A 19,207-nucleotide genomic window follows, 5' to 3' on the forward strand; every position below is an offset into this window, starting at 1 on the left:
AAAATAAATTACGGAGAACGCTCTTTCTTCATATGAAAACAATTATTATTTCATACGTTATATAAGAATAGTTTTTATTAATGAAAAATAAATGCTACTCAGTTAATATGAATTTTTTGTGCAGCTATAATTTAAAGGTTATTTTTAATTGACAGAAAGAAAATAAATTAGTCCAAAGAAAGAGATATGGCAAGTGAGGAGAAGGAAGAAAATCCTGCAGACAGTTCAGATGTAGAAGAACAAGAAGATTGGGAATATGCAGGACTTGAGGCAATAGATAAGGCATGTTTGGATATCTATCCAGACCAACCAAATCCATTGCAGGCCACAGCTGTTGTTAAATTTTGGTAGGTTGCCAAATGGGTGGAGTCACAAATAAAAACAAATCCTGGAAATTGTTCCATTTGGCATTGCTTTTTTACATATTCCAGTTGTGTATTAATATCAGATTGAGCAGGACTCACAACATAGAGAATTTTATGATATGATATTATGTTGTTTTCAAAGAATGCCATTATTGCAGATTCTGATACCTTAAAGTCTTTAGCTAGAAAGTTTCAGCTTCAGAGATGTTTATATGCTTTTACTTACCTCTGAACACAACCATCAGAAAGTAAATATAGCATCAGAGAAGTTATGGTAGCCAAATCTAATAAGACGTACTTGCTAGACTCTCAGTCTTGTGGCAGTAATTTGAGTAAACAGCAGTTTTGCATTTGTACATGGCATAATGTTTAAAAGTATTGAAAGAAGACTTAACTGTGAAAGAAATGAGACAGATTAAAAGTATGATAGGATAATGGGCTGGGTGTTCATGGAGACATTGGATGTCTGCTGGCTCGTGCTTAATAATTGACTCTTAGTAGTAATTAAGTTAGATAAATCTAAAAATATGACTAAAATTAATATAGATATTAATTAATTTTACAACATTTTTTTTTCAATGTGACAAAAAAAAAGGCGCCAATATATATCCCAAGTATTTACAAAAAAGATAATGTAGTCAAAGTAATCCAAATTTATAACTTGTATTAAACACCCAATCAGCCCTAGTACAGCACCTGAGATCCTCACAATATATAGTTGGAATCAAGCCTATGTAAGAATCTTATACTATATAAGAAATAGAAACTTGTAACCCAATGAATTAAATTTAAGTGTAATAAAAATGTGAAAGTGCAAGAAACTTTATGAACTAGTTTTTGTGAAATAAAAATTGACCAAAGGTGCATCAGTGTTCTGTATCAGTATGGATAAATGTATTAAAGGGACGATGGGTTCGGTAGCCTGGTATAACTGTGTTGGCCATGAGGTGAAATTTTTTTAACAAATTGAAAACTCATAAAAACAGATGAAAACAAAATTTGCTCATTGTTGCATGGTCTGTTTAGTGAGTAGCTTAAGTATTCTTAAAGCCATCAAGGTAAGGCTGCAGGACAGTGTGTGCTGGGATGCTGTTCCATATACAACTGTACATGGAAAAAAGGAATCCTTATAGTAACACCTACCTCATCAATGAACTGGCAAATAGTTAGGTAATATTATTACAGGGAGGCGCTATGTCTGAGCAGATGGTTTAAACCTGAGCAGCTCATTGGGTGTGTTAAGTTTAAAAGAACTACATAGTTCTAAGAATAAAAACAGACATGAAGATTAAAATGTTACAGTTGCCAGCCACTCAGTGAATAATAATCAAAATGGTGTTGGACTATTATGTACTTGGGAAGAGCGCTTTTTCAGTTTTGTATGTGAGCGATTTTTGCCATGGATACCAGATGGTGGAGAAGTATTCAAGTTGTGGACAGACATCTGTGTTATATGCTGTTTCTTTGACTTTTGACATTTCCCTTGATGAATCTTAGTGAATTATTTACGTCTGCTGTAACGTGGTACAGTTATGTTATGCATTTATCTGCAATGAGATTTTTACTTAAAGTGATGCCCAGTTATTTTAAAGCTTAGCTATGGTATAGATTTGCATGTGGCAAGTCATTCTCATAGACACTTGAGATATAATGGCATAGGGAGAGCATGCAGCTAAACCATAAACAATTTTAAAGAACATGGTCAGTCAAGCATGTCTGTCTGTCATAAAGAGTCTGCCAGCCAAGATTTTTGCTTTACATACAAATGACACTGTCATAGTTATCTTGAGTAGTTATAACCCCACAAACTAAGGTTGAGGGGGTATATAGGAGTGAGCTTGTCAGTCGATCTGTCCGTTGGTCTGTCAAATTGTTTTTTATGGTTTCCGGACAGTAACTGATGAAAGACTTGACAGACTTAAATAAATTTTGGTAACATTATAAAATACAGGTCAAGTTCGACTTTGAGGTCAGTAGGTCAAAGGTCAAGGTGACAATGACACGGAACAGTTAAACAGTTTCCGAATGATAACTTGAGAATGCTTGGGCCAAGAATCATAAATTTTGGTACACAGGTGTGACATCATAAAATACAGGTCAGGTTCAACTTTGAGGTAAGTAGTTCAATGGTCAAGGTTACTGACCCGGGACAGTTAAACGGTTTCCGGATGATAACTTGAGAATGCATGGGCTTAGGATCATAAATTTTGGTACACAGTTGTAACATCATGAAATACAGGTCAGGTTCGACTTTGAGGTCAGTAGGTCAAGGGTTAAGGTCACAATGACCCAAAACAGTTAAACAGTTTCCGGATGGGAACTTGAGACCCCTTGGGCCTAGGATCACGAAAGTTGATAGGGAGGTTGGTCATGACCAGCAGCTAGGTGACCCCTATTGATTCTGAGGTCAGTAGGTCAAACATAAAGGTCAGAGTGACCCGGAACAGTTAAACCATTTTCGGATGATAACTTGAGAAGTCTTGGGCCTAGATTTCTGGTTTAAATTATGAACATTTATGAAAATAAGAGGTCTTAGTTCCTTGAAGTGTCCAAAATAATCAGAAGGTGATGGTGATTAAAATCTGTGTAGTTTTAGAATCAACTATGTTACTATATTTAAGATTTACAGCAAAACTTGCTTAAATAATATCCCATATTATTCGTAAATTTACTTTGGTTTAGACTTAGAGATTATTTTGATCAGGTGATTTCCCACAGTGAAAGTAACTCACTGATTGATTTTCATGAAACTTAATATAAAGATAGATCACTATAGGGCTGAGTTTTTCCTCTTGATTTTGTAAAAAATAGGAACCAACAAACCATTGCATGGTCCATTTGTACATAATTTAAGAATATCTGGAAATTGAATATTTTTCAGAATATAGTCCCCTCAATATGGCAGGGGATATGAATTCACTGATTTGCTTGTTTATAGAATGTTTGCCGTAACATGTAGATATATATGGGTTTTTTTTTTTACAGGTTGGGAGGACCAGACCCTCTAGATTATATCAGTATATACTCTAACAATGGTGATGTAGACAGAGGAGTTCCTGCACACTGGCATTATGTGAGCTATGGGTTCTCCGATCTCTATGGGGATAACAGAGTACACCAGTAAGTATTGGTAATTGTTTTCAATAAAATCAGAAGCGAAACTTGTAAATCACACAAAGTAACGCATTAGACATTAGCTGCTGGTAATTTAAAGTGGAGCAATAAAGACTTTAACAATAAATTATTGAAGTAGGTGAACTGGTAGAATTCATATATTAAATTGGCTATACATGTTACATCTTGCATTAGATTTCTGAAAATGGGTAAATGTTCAACATATTAGCTCAGTAGGGATAACATGTTACTGTCAATTTAGAGGTTGCAAGTTCAATCCCATGGTAAAGTGAATGTTTTCATTTAGGATCTGCAGAAGGCAGTACATACTAACTGGTCGGCACGTTAACTCCTGTGTGGAAGTTGTTTGTTATTTGCAGATTACTGGTAAAAGTCCAGGAACACTGAGTAGATTACCTTATTGCTTTACATGATCAAAACAGTTTCTCATTAGTTTTGATAAGAGATTTTTTTTTAGATCCCTTTCACTATGACAGCATGTATGAGCATTAAAAATATGCATAAAATATCGCTTACTTGCAATTTACAACAAAAAAATGTGACAAAAATATGGACTTAACTGGTCATTACTTAGAAAGGCATTGCCATTGATTGTTCTGTTTGTTATGTTATCTACATATACAGAGGGTCAGGTCAGGCCAGTGGCCATGGTTTTGCCATTGATTGTATTGTTTTTTGATATCTACAGATACAGAGGGTCAGGTCAGCCCAGTGGCTATGGGTTTGAGATGACAATGCGGCTAAAGAAATGTGGAAATGAGTCAGCACCCCCTATGTGGCCATCAGGTCTTATGAATAGACTTGCTAGTTATGTCTTCCAGACTGGTATGTTTGATCTTCGTTTTCTTTGTCTTTGTTAAATGTAAGAATGGCATAGATAACATGTTGGCAAACAGATCGAGTTTCTGTTTTTCTGTATGAGCCTCTTATTAAACAACTTTGTGTTTCAAACTCCTTATTCATTATTTGGTGGTATGTGTTCAAATTTACATGGCTGGTCACTCATGGTCATGATGTATGGAGATACTTAAAGACAGACATTTTTTAACAGCCATAATAATTATGGATCTATAATGCTATTCAACCTAGCTGAAATAAAACATGCCCTCTAAGATACACAGAGTAGATTCTATTACAGATATTTGTTTAAAGTTAAGACTTCACTTAATTGAAGTGGATATGTAGTGGCTGCTAATTTATCTTGCTTTCTTGATTACCACTTAGAATGCTCAAAAGTGTTACAAGGTCAAGTTTGAGGAAAGTGGTCGTGTTACTTTATCATAATTTTGTTACACTCTGTCACTCATCATCAACACTTTTACTTTTTAAAACAACATGCTCAGTGAAACAGACAGTCAGATTCTCACCAAACTTGGTCTATAAACTCAGATAATTCTTAAATTTGTGCAGATGGTTCTTTACACATGAACATTCTTTCAACCATTTCTTCTTGTAAACCAGTTAATGAATCTTCAACATATTAAGTATTAAGCATTCTTACATTGACTTGATATGTCAGACTTGTTTCACTGTACAAAAGGGACAGAATTAAACATTTGAGAAAAAAACTATGCAACTTTGTTCAGCTTTGGCCAGGTAATGCATTTTTAAAACTGATTTATAAGAAGAATATGAAAACAAACAAGGTTTATATTGTAGTACAAATAAACTTTCGCAAGTGTGTAACTGAAAAGAAGAAAACATTTAAACCACTTCTGTTGGACAGATCTTCATCAAGCTTGGTCTGCAAAATCCAAATATGGGCATCTATCTGTTTTAGGGCATAATAGTCTCAGTCAGTTCAAGGTTTCATGATTTTATTTTGCAGGAAATACCCTACATGTAGGAGATCACATACCCTGGCACAAACCTCTAGATGGTAGTGAGGAGTCCCTTGTTCAACACATGCTGGTAGCCAAGGATCCGGAGTTGCCTGACCTTCACTCTCCATATGGAAATCTTGATTTCAGACAGGTTGTATGATTATTTCATTCAAACTGTTCTTATTATGTATCCCCACACCCCCACCTCCCACTCCCCCATAGTTTGGGGAGACATATTGTTTTTGCCCTGTCCATCCATCTGTCAGTCAGTCCTTCCATCCGTCTATCGGTCACACTTCATTTCCAATCAATAACTGGAGAACCATCTGACCTAGACCCTTCAAACTTCATAGGATGGTAGGTTTTATGGAGTGGATGACCCCTCCATCAAAAGTCAAGGTCAAAGGGGCCTGAACATGAAAAACCCTTTCTGATCAATAATTTGAGAACCACTTAAGCAAGAATGTTGAAACTTTGTAGGATGATTGGACATTATTATTATTATTATTATACCAGGATTATATAGCGCCCTTTTCATGATAAACACGTTCAAAGGTGCTTTACATATTATAGCAGACGCAGCCACACAGGGCGCAAAATTCATCCTCTACTAGTACAGACACAGAGCGATCTGACCAGAGGGACAGAGTGAGATAAAGCCCCCAGAACAGACAGAGAGAACGTTTTAGATACAGACGTGTCCAGCTGACTTAGCGTAGCTCTTTGCGAATAGACAGTCTGGGTCTTTAACGTGCCCGGGGTATAGCACCAATACACGCGAAGCCGTCTTTCCTGGGAAGAACCAGTACAGGCCTCTAGTTAGGTGGGAGACACTCAAGAGCATCTCAGAAATTTCCAGTGCCTGGACCGGGATTCGAACCCCGGACCTCTGGATTGACAGTCAAGTGTGTTACCACTAGACCATCGGCCCACCCTGCAAATTAGATGACCCCTAACAATTTTCAGGTCAGTCAGTCCATCAAAGGTGAAGGTCACAGGGGCCAGAATCTGTCACACTTCATTTCTGATCAATAACAGGAGAACCAGTTGACATAGAACTTTGAAACTGTATAGGATGATTGGACATACAGAGATGACCCTTATTGATTTTGGGGTCACTCCATCATAGGTAAGGGTCACCTGGAAAATCTTTTCTGATCAATAATTCGATAACCACTTGACCCAGAATCTTGAAACTTCATAGGATGACTGGACATGCAGAATAGATGATCCCAATTGATTTTGGGTTCACTTGATCAAAGGTCAAGGTCACAGGGGCCTGTTTTCAATCTATAACTTGAGAACCGCTTGACTCAGAACATTGAAACTTCATAGGATGATTGGACATGCTGAGTACATGATTCCTATTTCATTTCAGTCACTAAGTCAACCATCAGTGTCTCTTTGATTTTCGCTCCTTTCCCTTATTGACTTCTTGCCTATTACTACTATGTTTTGGGGCAGACATGTGCTTTTCTACAAAAGCATCTTCTAGTTTCACAAGTTTTCACATATTCTTACCAATGTTGAATTGCATAATTTAGCTGCAACTATTTGTAGTTTAAAGTTGTCTCTACAACCAGAACCCTCCCCCACCACTCACACGTAACATGGGTCGATCAAATTGTGACAAATGGAGTACCTATGTTCATCTTATCTTATGAAAATTAACTGCAGACTTTTGCAGAGGAGTTTTTGAAGCTGCTATATTTCTTTGTCAGTACTACAGTAGTTAAACAGTATTTTGTTGTGACACCAATGGACACTTTCGTAGTTTAATTCCTCTGGATGTTTACATGTTTTCAAATATGCTTACTCATTTATAGAAAGTAAGTAAGTAAGTAATGTCTTTATTTAATGAGGCTAACGCATTCGGTTTCCCGATCTTCCATGCGGGCCTCAACGCAACCAGACAGATGGATTTTCACTGGTTGCTATAGACTCTGTATGCTGATGGTTGCTAAGGAAAACGTGACTTGTACTTCCTCCAGAAAGCTTTCAGTAATTAGGACTTACAAGATTATAAGCTTTAACTCTGCTCCCGAGCAGTTTCCATTGGAGCCACATAGATCCTTCAACAGAGTGCAATTCCACGAATAATATGTCTTTATTTTCTGTATAACCTTATAAGCTGTTACTAAGGATTGTTAACTGCTTAAAAACTATAATACAGACTGACCAATATTGTACATGTATATTATTTCCAGGTGGTTGGGGTGACTGATGATGAAATGAAAGCTGCACAGAGATGGAAAGGAGCCGGAGTGCTGGATCTTATGTCAACCAGTAAAGGGTATACAACTGAGTCAAATACAGAATAAAGTTGTAGGTTTAAGGAAGTCCATTTAATGCGTCATTAGCTACCTTTTGCATCTGGTAACAAATTTTTCTAAGTAAGCTTAAAATAGGAGTGATCGCCATTACGTCACGCATAAATACCTGTTTATCTGGTGGTGGGTAAAACAAATGTTTTTACACCGTTTGTGTATGGGATCTGAATTTTTAATTTTTAATAACTTTTTCGCTCATTTATGGATTTTAAAAATTAAAAAAGTTTTGGAATGCTTAGGATTTTCATATTTTCCCATTTAAATATCTTTTTAAAATGAATATCCGTTTTAAATGACATAAGATTTTAATAGCGACGTAGCGATCCTCCAAACATTTTGAAAAAACACTGTAAGTTAAGCGTTCATAATTAATCCATTTAATTTCGAATTTATAATCAAAAGTAATCAATAAATTGCTTGTTTTATACACTTTCCATTGATCAAAAAATTATTGATATTATTTGTGTTTTAAGAAAGTTTAAGCCGTTAGAAAAACATCACTGTTTACAAAAAAACATGGACGCTCGGCGTCGGCCCACCCGGTCTTTGTCTTATCAGTTCTAAAAATAGAAAATACAATGGATCTGTTTACAAACACGATCACTCCTATAGGCAGCATGTCATTCATTCTGTTTATAAGATTCATTGCTTATTTAAATGTTCCATACTATGGAAATCTGAGTTGGAAAATGAACAAATACAGCTACAAGACAGTACCAGGGATAAAAATGTGTACGGATTAAAATGAATTTCAGAGTTGGACCATATTTCATCACAGATATAGGACGTAAACAGTCAATATTTGAAGCCGATGCTAGTCAGATAGAAAAGGTGAATGAAGGTATTAATGTTGATGGTTCAAACCTGGGTCATGTTACAGCTGTGTGCAAGTGGGTGGATGTTAATTCCAGGTGAGTTTAAAACCTATTGAAAAAAATACATGTAAAATTTTTTATTTATTCTAAGACTCTGCTTTGTTGCTGTTGTAATGGTAGTACGTGTACAATAAACTGAGACCATTTCCATACATGCCATATCTCCCGCCGGGAGGCTTTTTCTCCCGTATTTTCAGTATATCTCCCGGTCTCCCGCCGGGACATGAAAACCTCCCGTAAAAAAATAAATTCAGAAAAAAAGTCCTCTGTCGAAAATACTTGAAATTCAATATCGAGTAGCCCAGAAATACACTTCAAACATAATTTTCATATTTGTCTATAATCCCTAGCTTGTTTATCGAGAGATACACGCCTGAGGCATTAATTATCTTACCACCTACTGTCACCATCTGCAAACAATTAACCATTTAATCTTACCCGTAGGCAATTGTAAACATGCGAGATTTTAGACTGATTCAATAACATCAAAGCCACTGATCCGTAATTTTTCAGAACAATATGTAAACCAGTCTTAAAATTACGTCATTTTACCGCCATCTGCCAAAGTGTACTTTCGTTTTCGCTGACCTTAATATTTATCGGGAAACACTCTTTTCCCGTATTTATCGAGCCATCAGAGGATGAGACAGGTTAGTGCTAACACCGAGTTTATGTTTCTCAATTTAAATTCTTGCACAACATGCAAAAAATCGACAACAACCTAACAAAATTGGCGAGTTAATGGCACACTACACAGAATTTCGGACAAACATGAATTCGGATAAGTGAATTTTATGAAATAAATTGCAATTCATATTGCCCAAATAATTGACTGCCATTCCTTTGTGATATTGTCATGTTGCAATAATTAACAGAACAATTCCCAGGTTAAATACATGTAAAGAAATGACTGCCCTTAAAAGACTGTTTTGACATGATATCTCCGCAATCTTTTGAGTATTGTATGCTTAAACATGTCAAAAAGATCACTCTCCCCAGATGCAGAAGCATCAACACATAAAGCAAAAACAAAGTTCCTGGTTCAATCTTTCACGGAATTCTGAATTTCCTTGGATTAAGTTAAGTGCTATAAGTAATAATCATGCATTCTGTACACAACTGTTGGCTCCACTTATCAATTCAGTGTAAAAAAAAATTGATGATTTTTTCATGAAAATGGCTATTTAGCGCGTAAAAAGTGAGCGAATAAAAGTCTCCCTTATTTTTACCCAAATCTCCCTTAAAAAAAGCCCTGCTGAGGCAAAACTCCCTTATTGACCGTCTGAAAATATGGCATGTATGCATTTCCAATTGTTATAAACACAAGAACCCCTCAATTTGTTGATATCAATTTTGGGAATTAGTAAACAAGTTCTAACACAACCCAAGCTGTTTTTCTAATAGTGAATGTGATGTAACAATAATTGCAATATAGTGTGAAAATTTGTAGCGATGCCCAGAAAGGTAATTTAAAACAGGTAAGTTTTGGTGAATGTAGTGAATTATGTATTAAATAATAATCCATGATGTTGTATTGGAATTATCATTGAATAAAATCATCAGAGTTCAGATGCATATTATTATATAAATCCTTAAATTCCAAAAAAGATTTTATGCAATGATAAAATCATTATTTGGAATATTTTACTTCTTAATTTTAATTTAGGGAGAATTTTCAGGATCAGGAGAATAAGCATGAAGGAGAAAATATCAATGTAGTAAAACTTGAGCCTTCAATTTACAATATAGTTATGTTGCAGGATGTTTGATGTGAAGAATGATGAGGACATGGAACCCGAGTGTCTTGAAGGTGTTCATCTAATGTTTGATTCTGAGGCTGCCGACCTTCTTCCTACAGTTATTAGGTATGTGACAGGATTTAGCTACCAAATTTCTTTCTTTTCTTTAGATCACTACTGGTAGTGACACCTTTTCCTAGGATGCACAGAGTTGGGCAGTTATGACTTTAGGTGTAATCTGACTCTGTGTTTCTTATTGTCAAGGTTAACATTAAAATTTTGCTCAGCCTGAGAATCAAACTCAAGATCCTATAGATCAGTATTCTTTTGAGCTCAAGGTGAGCTTTTGTGACCGCTTGATGTCTGTTGTGTGTCTGTCAACAAATTCTAAAAACCATCTTCTTCAAAACTACTGGCAAGATTTACACCAAACTTCACAGGAATGATCCTTCGGTGGCCCCCTTTCAAAATTGCCCAAAGAATTTAAATCCATTGAGAGCTATGGTTGCCATGGCAACCGAAAGGAAAATCTTTAAACATCTTCTTCTCAGACACTGTTAGCTGGATTTCAAAAATATTTTTTAGAAATGATCTCTAGATTACCCTCTGCCAAAATGGCTGCCAGGGGGTGGGGCTTATTTTCCCTCAATGGCTATATTGTAAATTTCTGAAATCTTCTTCAAAACCACTGGGCAGATTTACACCACACTTCACAGAAATGATTAATAATAATAATTAAAATCCATTCAGAACTGTGGTTGCCAGGAACAACTTAAATTTTTTTTTTTCTCAGAAACTGTTAACGGGATTTCAAAAATATTTTGTAGAAAAGGTCTTTAGTTGACTTTCTACCAAAATTGCTTAAGCCATTCTATTTCGTTAAAAAAACATGGCTGCCAGGGGTGGGGCTTATTTTCCCTATACATTGTAATCGGTTAGCTCGATACTCCGGTTAGCACGATGTGTTTTAGTCGGTCCTGACTTTTCTCTATATATTTCAATGGTATTATTTATCATTAACTCGATATTATTAGCTCGATATTTTGTTCAGCTTGATGGGATTTTTCAGTCCCGTCAACTTACCTGTACTGTTTTTACACCTGGTTTTGTTAAAAAATTTCCATGTTATTTGTAAGGTGTGAAAATCAACCTATTGTTGTCCGGCGATGTATTAATTATAATCAGGTTGGTTTTTGTGATTGTTTTGTTTTTTATTTAATCTTTAATCCAATTTAAATATTAACAAGTTTGCATTTAATTCTCAATAATTAGTCTAAAACAGCGTGCAAGCGGGCAATAACACTTAATAAGGACGAAATATTTTTCTGTTTGACGGAATAAAAATATACCATTTTTGATTGAGTAACAATATGCGTATTTAACTGGCAAATTTTCGTTATCAAAACACGTTCAAAATGACGTATTTACGTTTTATATTATTTCTGTACCCTTTCAAACCCTCTAAAAGAAGGATCGGATGTAATGACAATATAGATCTCCTACACAGATACAAAATGTAGTCCCAGATAGGCGATATCATTAAGTCGAACTACGGATATGTCAATGCAATTTTTGAAGTCCCTTGAATATCGAGGTAACGGTATTTGACTGTATATTGTAAATTTCAAAAACCTTCTTCTCTGAAACACGAAGAACTAGAGCTTAGATATTTGGTATGTGGCATTGTCTAGTTGACTTTTACCAAGATTGTTCAAGTTATGTTCCCAGGGTCAATATTGGTGCCACCCTGTGGTCCCTTGAATTTACATAAAGTTCTATAGAAAAAAAACTTTAAAAAATGTTCTTCTCTGAAACCGAGAGGCACAGGGCTTAGATAGTATACATTTGGCATTGTCTAGTTGTTCTTTACTAAGATTGATCAAACCATGACCCAGGGTCCATTTAAAGCCCCGTCCCAGGGTCACTTAGTTTTTATATGAGTTATATAGGAAAAAATACTACAAAAATTATCTGATCATATTTTCTAGACTGTTTAATTATAATTCCCTGATGATCCCAAGTAATTAGGGGTCATTTGACTGTGACCATGACCTAATGACCTACTTTCTTGTTTTTTAAGATACAGCCTTGAAATTTGGTTGACTTATACAGTTTTGCACACCGATCTTAAAACTGACTTTCAGTGGTCATGGATGTGACCTACTGACCTACTTTCTTAATATTTTAGCCTACTTTCTTGTTATTGATGATATGAAGCTCATATTACTCAGGTGAGCGATCCAGGGTCATCATGACCCTTTGTTTTACCAGTAGCATACCCAGCATCACTTGAAATAAGAATTGTAGTTTTGACTACATTTTGCAAACAAATGTGATTTCATTTTATTTTCTCTAAGTTTATACTGTTTCTGCTGAACTGTGTAAAATTACAATATATCAAATTTTTAATCTGTTTAACTACATTTTGTATAGGGGTCGGTTGCAAAAGGGTCGTTTTTTTGTGTTCCACAATGCTGAGAACCATACTGTACATCTGATACCACCAGATTTTCATGAGGAAGGGATCTACGTTAACAGGACAGAGCCACTTAAAGCACAGGGTACCTACCTACAGGTAATATATACATTCAACAGAGCACAGGGTACCTACCTACAGGTAATGGTTGAGCCGCACTATGAGAAAACCAACATCGTGCATTTGCGAGCAGCATGGATCCAGACCAGCCTGTGCATCCGCGCAGTCTGGTCAAGATCCAAGCTGTTCACTAACGGTTTGTCTAATTGCAATAGCCTTTGAAAGCGAACAGCATGGATCCTGACCAGACTGCGCGGATGCGCAGGCTGGTCTGGATCCATGCTGCTCGCAAATGCATGATGTTGGCTTTCTCATGGTGTGGCTCATTATACATTCAACAGATGCAGTTGTCTGTTAAAAGGTTCATTGATTGAATTCTAGATTTCCTTTAAATAGCCCTTGATATGAAATTTTGTTTAGTAAAATTTAATAAGAAGATTGAGGGTAGCTTTTTAAAAAACTAGAATGAGACTCACTTAGTTCTAAGTGTGAGATGAAGGACAAAAATGAAAGGTACATTGTTCCTTTCCACCTCATTGTACACTTCTTCATTAATTTTTTTTTCCCACTACAATGAACACTATGTGTTTATTAATGATGGTCTGACATATCTGCTTTGAAAGACCTGTATATATTCCATGATACTTGTTGCTGGCTTCAAATATGTAATGAAAGGAGAAGCTTGAAGCCATGCATGTCCTGTTTTTGGAAATGTTTGAAAATTTTAGCTAGTTTTCATACTAAAATCCTACTGTAACACCATGTCACTGATGAGAATCAGCATAATTCCATTGCATGACAGAATATTCTGTACTCACACATTTGCAGTAAAAATTTCCTGCATTTTGTAGGGTTTATGATATATAGAATGTTGGAGTGTTTGATATACTTTCAGATATTTTGTTCAAGCAGTCTATTAGAAAAGATGTCTGAAGAGTTAGAGAGTTTACATGACAGAAGTCTGGTACGTTATGTGATCTTTCCCCTCTTGTTTGTCCTCTCAGATGAAATATTGCTCTACAGCGGATTTGTTTAGTACTTTAAGGATTTAATACATTTGTTTGGAGTGACATGATTAAGGGGTTAATGGAAAACTTAAAAAAAACAGCCCATTTAGCAATCAAAATAGCCTATCTAACCATGCATTTCTACATTATGTATGAACAATGTCCCTTTCACTTTAAAGCTGCACACATCCATATTTATGACAATTTTTTTGAAATTAAGAATAAGCTTGTATTACTTAGTAATTGCAATAAAAAGAAAATATAAAGTGATTCTGTGCATTTTATGAACTTTTATATATAAAAACACTCTTTTAATCAATAAAATATGTAAAAAAAACTGTCAAAAGCATTAGTCAAGCTTATGAAATTTAATGCAAAGTAGAAGGAACTCTTAGCTGTATTTTATATGAGACACCTTAAAATATTTACTTAAACAGTCATTGCAATATCTGATATCAATTGATATCTGTTTAGAAATATTTGAAAATTGACTGTTTAGCTGGAGGAATGTCCCTTTAAACTTCAGTAAATGCTTTGCACATTGCTGTTTATGTAATAGATCTGTAACAAATATAATGGAAGTCACAGCGATTTGTGTGTAGAGCCCATCATTCCTGCGTGACATCATCACAGTAGGCAAGAAAAAATATCTAACTTGAATGCCAGAGTAAGACAGATGCTTTAATGTTTACTTTGGTGTCTCATTCCACATTATACCCTAGGATTATAAAAACTTGCACAGGCAGGTATGTAAGATTGTTTTACACCTAACCCAGAGGTTGCAGGTTCAAATCCAAAGGAAAGCTGTAAAATGTGCACGACACTTGGTCGAAAGACACTTGGTCGAATATGACACTTCGTCGAAGATGAAACATGGCCGAATCCGACACTTAGCCGAATCCGACACTTGGTCTAATTTTCATATAAAGTACGACACTTGGTCGAAATTGTTACCTTTGACAAAGGCCTTTATGATGAAAATTGATTGTATTATCGGCTTACGTTTACCGTTTACTCAATGGGTAAATAACCATAATTGAATAGAGAGTGGTACAGGACTTTGGGAAACGATCGTCTGAAGAATTTCTGAGGGGAATAGCATACAACATAAGATACTAATAAAGAGACTGTAAAGAGACTGTAACTCGATTAATCTACCTGATCGATTTTGTTATAAATCAAGCACAGTTTAAGGTAGTTCTGCACTTTTCGATCGATTTTTTTTACACAATGTAGAATTTGATTAAACTCTGATTTTTCAAAACTTCAGAATATACCTAGAAAATTCAGCAAATAAAAAAGATGGGGTCGTGTGCTTGATTTTTTGTTAGACCGATTTGAAAAATTAGATCTCACGCAATTTTTCATAATGGAAGTCTATGGGAAAATCATAACATTCATAACATTTTCGCGAATAGAAATATTTCTAAAATGTAGAATTTAATCAAACTTCCCATAGTTGTAAATAAACATAATACCTATAATGTGGTGAAATAAAATGTATAGGTCCGTGTGCTTGATTTTGAGATATTTGAAGATGATTAAAGTGAACCGCACTTTTCACGCTAATTTTAAGACATTATTTTGAATTTTTAACGTGTCAGATATTTTAATATCATATTTTAACTTTAGAAAGACAGTAACAGTGCCATTGTAATAAATTTACTGATAGGTTGCTATTCATGTATAAAATGAGTTTCATTTCCGTATGTCGAATCCAGGCTTTATTCCACGTTTTCCGGATAAATGACGTTACGCCATCACTTCCGGTTTATCAAACGTGCAGAACTACCTTAATAAAAGTGTTTCCGCTTTCTTTTCTCGTTCAATATGTAAGTACCCCTTTTCCGAAATTTTTTCAACATTGTAAGTACTCCTTTTCCGATTATTTTAGACCAACTTTCGACCAAATTCGACGAGTATGTAACTTCGACTATGTGTCGTATTCGGCAAAGTGTCGGATTCGACAAAGTGTCAATTTCGGCAAAGTGTCGTATTCGACGAGGTGTCTTTCGGCGAAGTGTCGTGGATCCGTATTTTACCAAGGTCTGCTCAGTGCTTTAATTTGTCACAAGTACAGGTTTAAGAGAGCCTGTTAGCAGTCTGAGGGAAGTTAACAGAAGAAAGATTTAGTACTTCTCCAACATTTGATGTTATGTATGTTTAATTAAACAAATGTAGTGAAAAATATCTAATTATCCTAAACTACATTTTTAGCTACTGTGGTGACCCACATTATTTTGCTATTTTCAGGATTCTCACAGCTACCCACGGGAGTTTCGGTTCACAGATCCAACGTTGATTATCACAGTGTCCCCGAGGGGCACCCTGATAGGGGAAGAACCATTGGGGACCATTTAGATCTGATCTAGTCACTACAATTATTGGTTGTGCTCTTAAGCATTCCTAAGTCAACTCTTTTTTTTTTTTTGCTCTTCTCTGCAGAACTATATACATGTATGTCAGCTGAACCTCCCTTAGCGGCCACCTGTATTAAACAACCACTTACCTAAAGCAGCTAGTCAGTTAACTTCCCAAATTGAATTTCTATTCTAATATCAACTTGTTTTAAGCTGTCATTTGCTTTGAGCAACCAGATTGTGTCACTTTTTTGGCTTGCTGCTAAATTCAGGTTAGTTTAAACATATTTCATTTCAGAAAGTCATGAAACATTTACAAAACTTAGTTAAGGAATTGGACAGAAAGTTATAACAGCTTATGGTTGTCCTCTCCTTAAATACAGGTTGTTAGAGCCGCATGTTAATTCAGTTTGTAGTTTACTTATTTCAAATAGTCAGCCATAAATATGTTGTATTGAGCTTTAGTATATCAAAATATATTTGTGTATGTGATACCAAAAAACTGCCAAAACTAGCACCGATAAGTCAGTTAATCAGTTAAACTACCTCGAATTTGTGTCATATAATAATGGAAGAAATGAACAAAAGCATTTTACTGATCAAATGCATTTACTGAACAAAAGAGTATTTCTGAATAGGTTGTTAAGTGTTTGTAATTAACAGCCTAGCTAGTCAAGTTATAAATAATCAGTGTGACCTTCACTTCAAGTGTTTTTGAAGAAGTGATTGTTAAGTTTGTTAACAATGTTGGTTTTTTTTTCATTGTTATTGTTATATGATAAGGACCAGTGCATCTTTGCATAGTATTTTGTATAATGTGTTTAAGTCAAATATGCTAGGACTCAAAAATAGTAGCGATCCATGATATGTGGATTGAATATCCTTAAAAAATTGCATGTGGTGGTATATTTTTAGTCCCCTACCAGAGACTCACCATAGGATACTTACAGTTTGCACCCCATCTGTGTGTCAGTATGTTTGACTGTATACCAGTTAATTTTTTCAGGACTCTTGGTGTGCACACTTTTATTTTATTGCTATGGCAACAGGTAGTCCAAATAACTGCCAAAAATGGATCCTGTGATAACTTTAAAAGTACAAGAGATTTTTTCATGTTGCATAGTACATTGATAGAAGGCTATGTGGAAAACTTCATTTTATTTTCTCCATCAGTCTGTCAGTCACAAATTGTGGATTGTGCCATAACTTCAAAGAACAAAAGATTTTTTCATGAAGCCTTGAACATAGAAAGAAGACAGTATTTAGAACATATCACTTAGTTTTGTCTGTTTATCCATCCATTCATCCATCTGTCTGTCCATCCTTCAGTCATGAAAAATAGATCCTGTGTTAACTTCAAAAGTTCAAGGATTTTTTCATGAAACCCGTTTTACATGTGATTGGTTATTTGGAGAATATGCAGATCCTTTAAGTTGGTTTCAGTATAAAAGTTGTGGTTTCTGTATCAGTCGGTATAACAAATGCCCTCTCTAGATAGTTCTGTTAGGGGACTTTTACTGCTTGGCAGTAGTCTTGTTCAATATTTTCCACATTTTGTGAAACTGCCTAGCTGTGTTATAGTGTTTGAGATCATGGATGTACATATTATTCTGATTTTTCGTTAATTTGTTGAGTATTGCCTGATATAGTCTGGCCTAGTCCAGTTGAAAACTGTTGACATAGAATTGACAGTTATACCAGATTCATACAGCACCCTTTTCATGTCAAACATGTTCAAAGGTGCTTGCAGATAAGTTGTTTTAGCTGAATGTCGGACAAACTGCTAATGCGCAAGATTGTTCCAGCTAAACACCAGAGTTATGGTCCTTGAATCATTCAAAATTGCCATATGATACAGTGTGTGCACTAGATGCTGCACTTATTGAACAAATGTGAAGAAACATGCACAGACTGTATCTGGCTTAAATTGAATATGAACAAATCCTTCCCTCAGAATGACCAAGATGGACAAAATGTGCCCCCTCCCCCACCAACCCTATCTGATTAATTATATTGTAATTATAAATTCATTATTTAACAAAATGAAAAGTGAGGGTGTCTGGTTTTAGGAGGGATTTGTCCTACATTTGGCTATAAGTTCTAAGAAATGTTTTGATAAATTGCCAGATTTGATTATTAGATTTACTTCTGCGTAGTCTTTTGAACAAGATTGTTTTTTAAGGACATTTATTAATGACATTGAATGTAGAACATTTATCTACTGTTCTGTTTTTAAGGTACTATAATTAAGAAATGATAAGTTCCCAAACCTGGTTTATCGTAGAATAACCCGAGTTTTGAGTTCTTATGCGTAAGAATATATCATGAAGGCTGTAGGCCTTCATGATATATATTGTTTTGCATAAGAACGAAAAATCTCACTTGGGAAGTTATTATTTCGATTCTAACACGACATACTAGTATCAAATGTGTTAGAAAAAATGGTAACTACTTTTTACAACCGTGCCATGCACCTGGATCGGATGACGTCATTGTACGCGAATGGTTTATTGCAGAATAACCCGAGATAGATTTTGCTCTACATGTATATAGGTTATTTGCGTGTTAGAATGAAACTTATACCATTAACAAAGTTTTGTGTGGTATTTTAATGTACTTTGTTGAGAGTTGTTTCCCTTGTCTTTATCAAATTATAGTTACTAAATTTTGCATTACACTGGGCCAGTGTGTCCTTCTTGTTCCTTTCATTCCAAGTTTGTGAGTTTGTGTAATAGTATTCATACATTTTTGTAAGTTAGTATTGATAATTCTGTTGTATTCAGTCAGTTTGCAAAACTGTGAAGTAAACTTTCCTGTTATTTCCAGTTACTACAATCACATACATTGGCCCTCCAGGAATTTATCCTTTTTATACTTTCAGATGTTTTTGCAAATAACTCTGTTTCTTCCAGATGTTTTGCATTGAGCATTATAATTATGTATCTTGTTTCTTCCACTGATAAACTAAATAATGAGCCGCACCATCAGAAAACCAACATAGTGCATTTGCAACCAGCATGGATCCAGACCAGCCTGC

At 35.3% G+C, this 19,207-nt stretch overlaps 1 protein-coding gene across 1 annotated transcript; it reads left to right on the forward strand.

Annotated features, from left to right (window-relative positions):
• The first annotated feature begins 146 nt into the window (after positions 1 to 146).
• On the forward strand, positions 147 to 18,837 carry LOC123564380 (suppressor of fused homolog). The gene is made up of 10 exons (XM_045357919.2): positions 147 to 347; positions 3,351 to 3,485; positions 4,189 to 4,325; positions 5,329 to 5,474; positions 7,531 to 7,616; positions 8,409 to 8,564; positions 10,289 to 10,393; positions 12,701 to 12,842; positions 13,699 to 13,767; positions 16,064 to 18,837. The coding sequence occupies exons 1-10, from the start codon at positions 187 to 189 to the stop codon at positions 16,169 to 16,171; spliced, it is 1,245 nt and encodes a 414-aa protein (XP_045213854.2). The 5' UTR covers positions 147 to 186; the 3' UTR covers positions 16,172 to 18,837.
• Positions 18,838 to 19,207: the final 370 nt, after the last annotated feature.

Source organism: Mercenaria mercenaria, chromosome 2, assembly GCF_021730395.1.
Source record: "Mercenaria mercenaria strain notata chromosome 2, MADL_Memer_1, whole genome shotgun sequence".
Taxonomy (NCBI): Eukaryota; Metazoa; Mollusca; class Bivalvia; order Venerida; family Veneridae; genus Mercenaria; species Mercenaria mercenaria.

Bases quoted from the DNA above. Each gene is read 5' to 3' on its own strand.
- LOC123564380 (XM_045357919.2), top strand. From the start codon at position 187: ATGGCAAGTGAGGAGAAGGAAGAAAATCCTGCAGACAGTTCAGATGTA. The intron at 3,486-4,188 runs GTAAGTATTGGT...TGATATCTACAG, and splicing joins GGGGATAACAGAGTACACCA to ATACAGAGGGTCAGGTCAGC. The intron at 5,475-7,530 runs GTTGTATGATTA...TATTATTTCCAG, and splicing joins GAAATCTTGATTTCAGACAG to GTGGTTGGGGTGACTGATGA.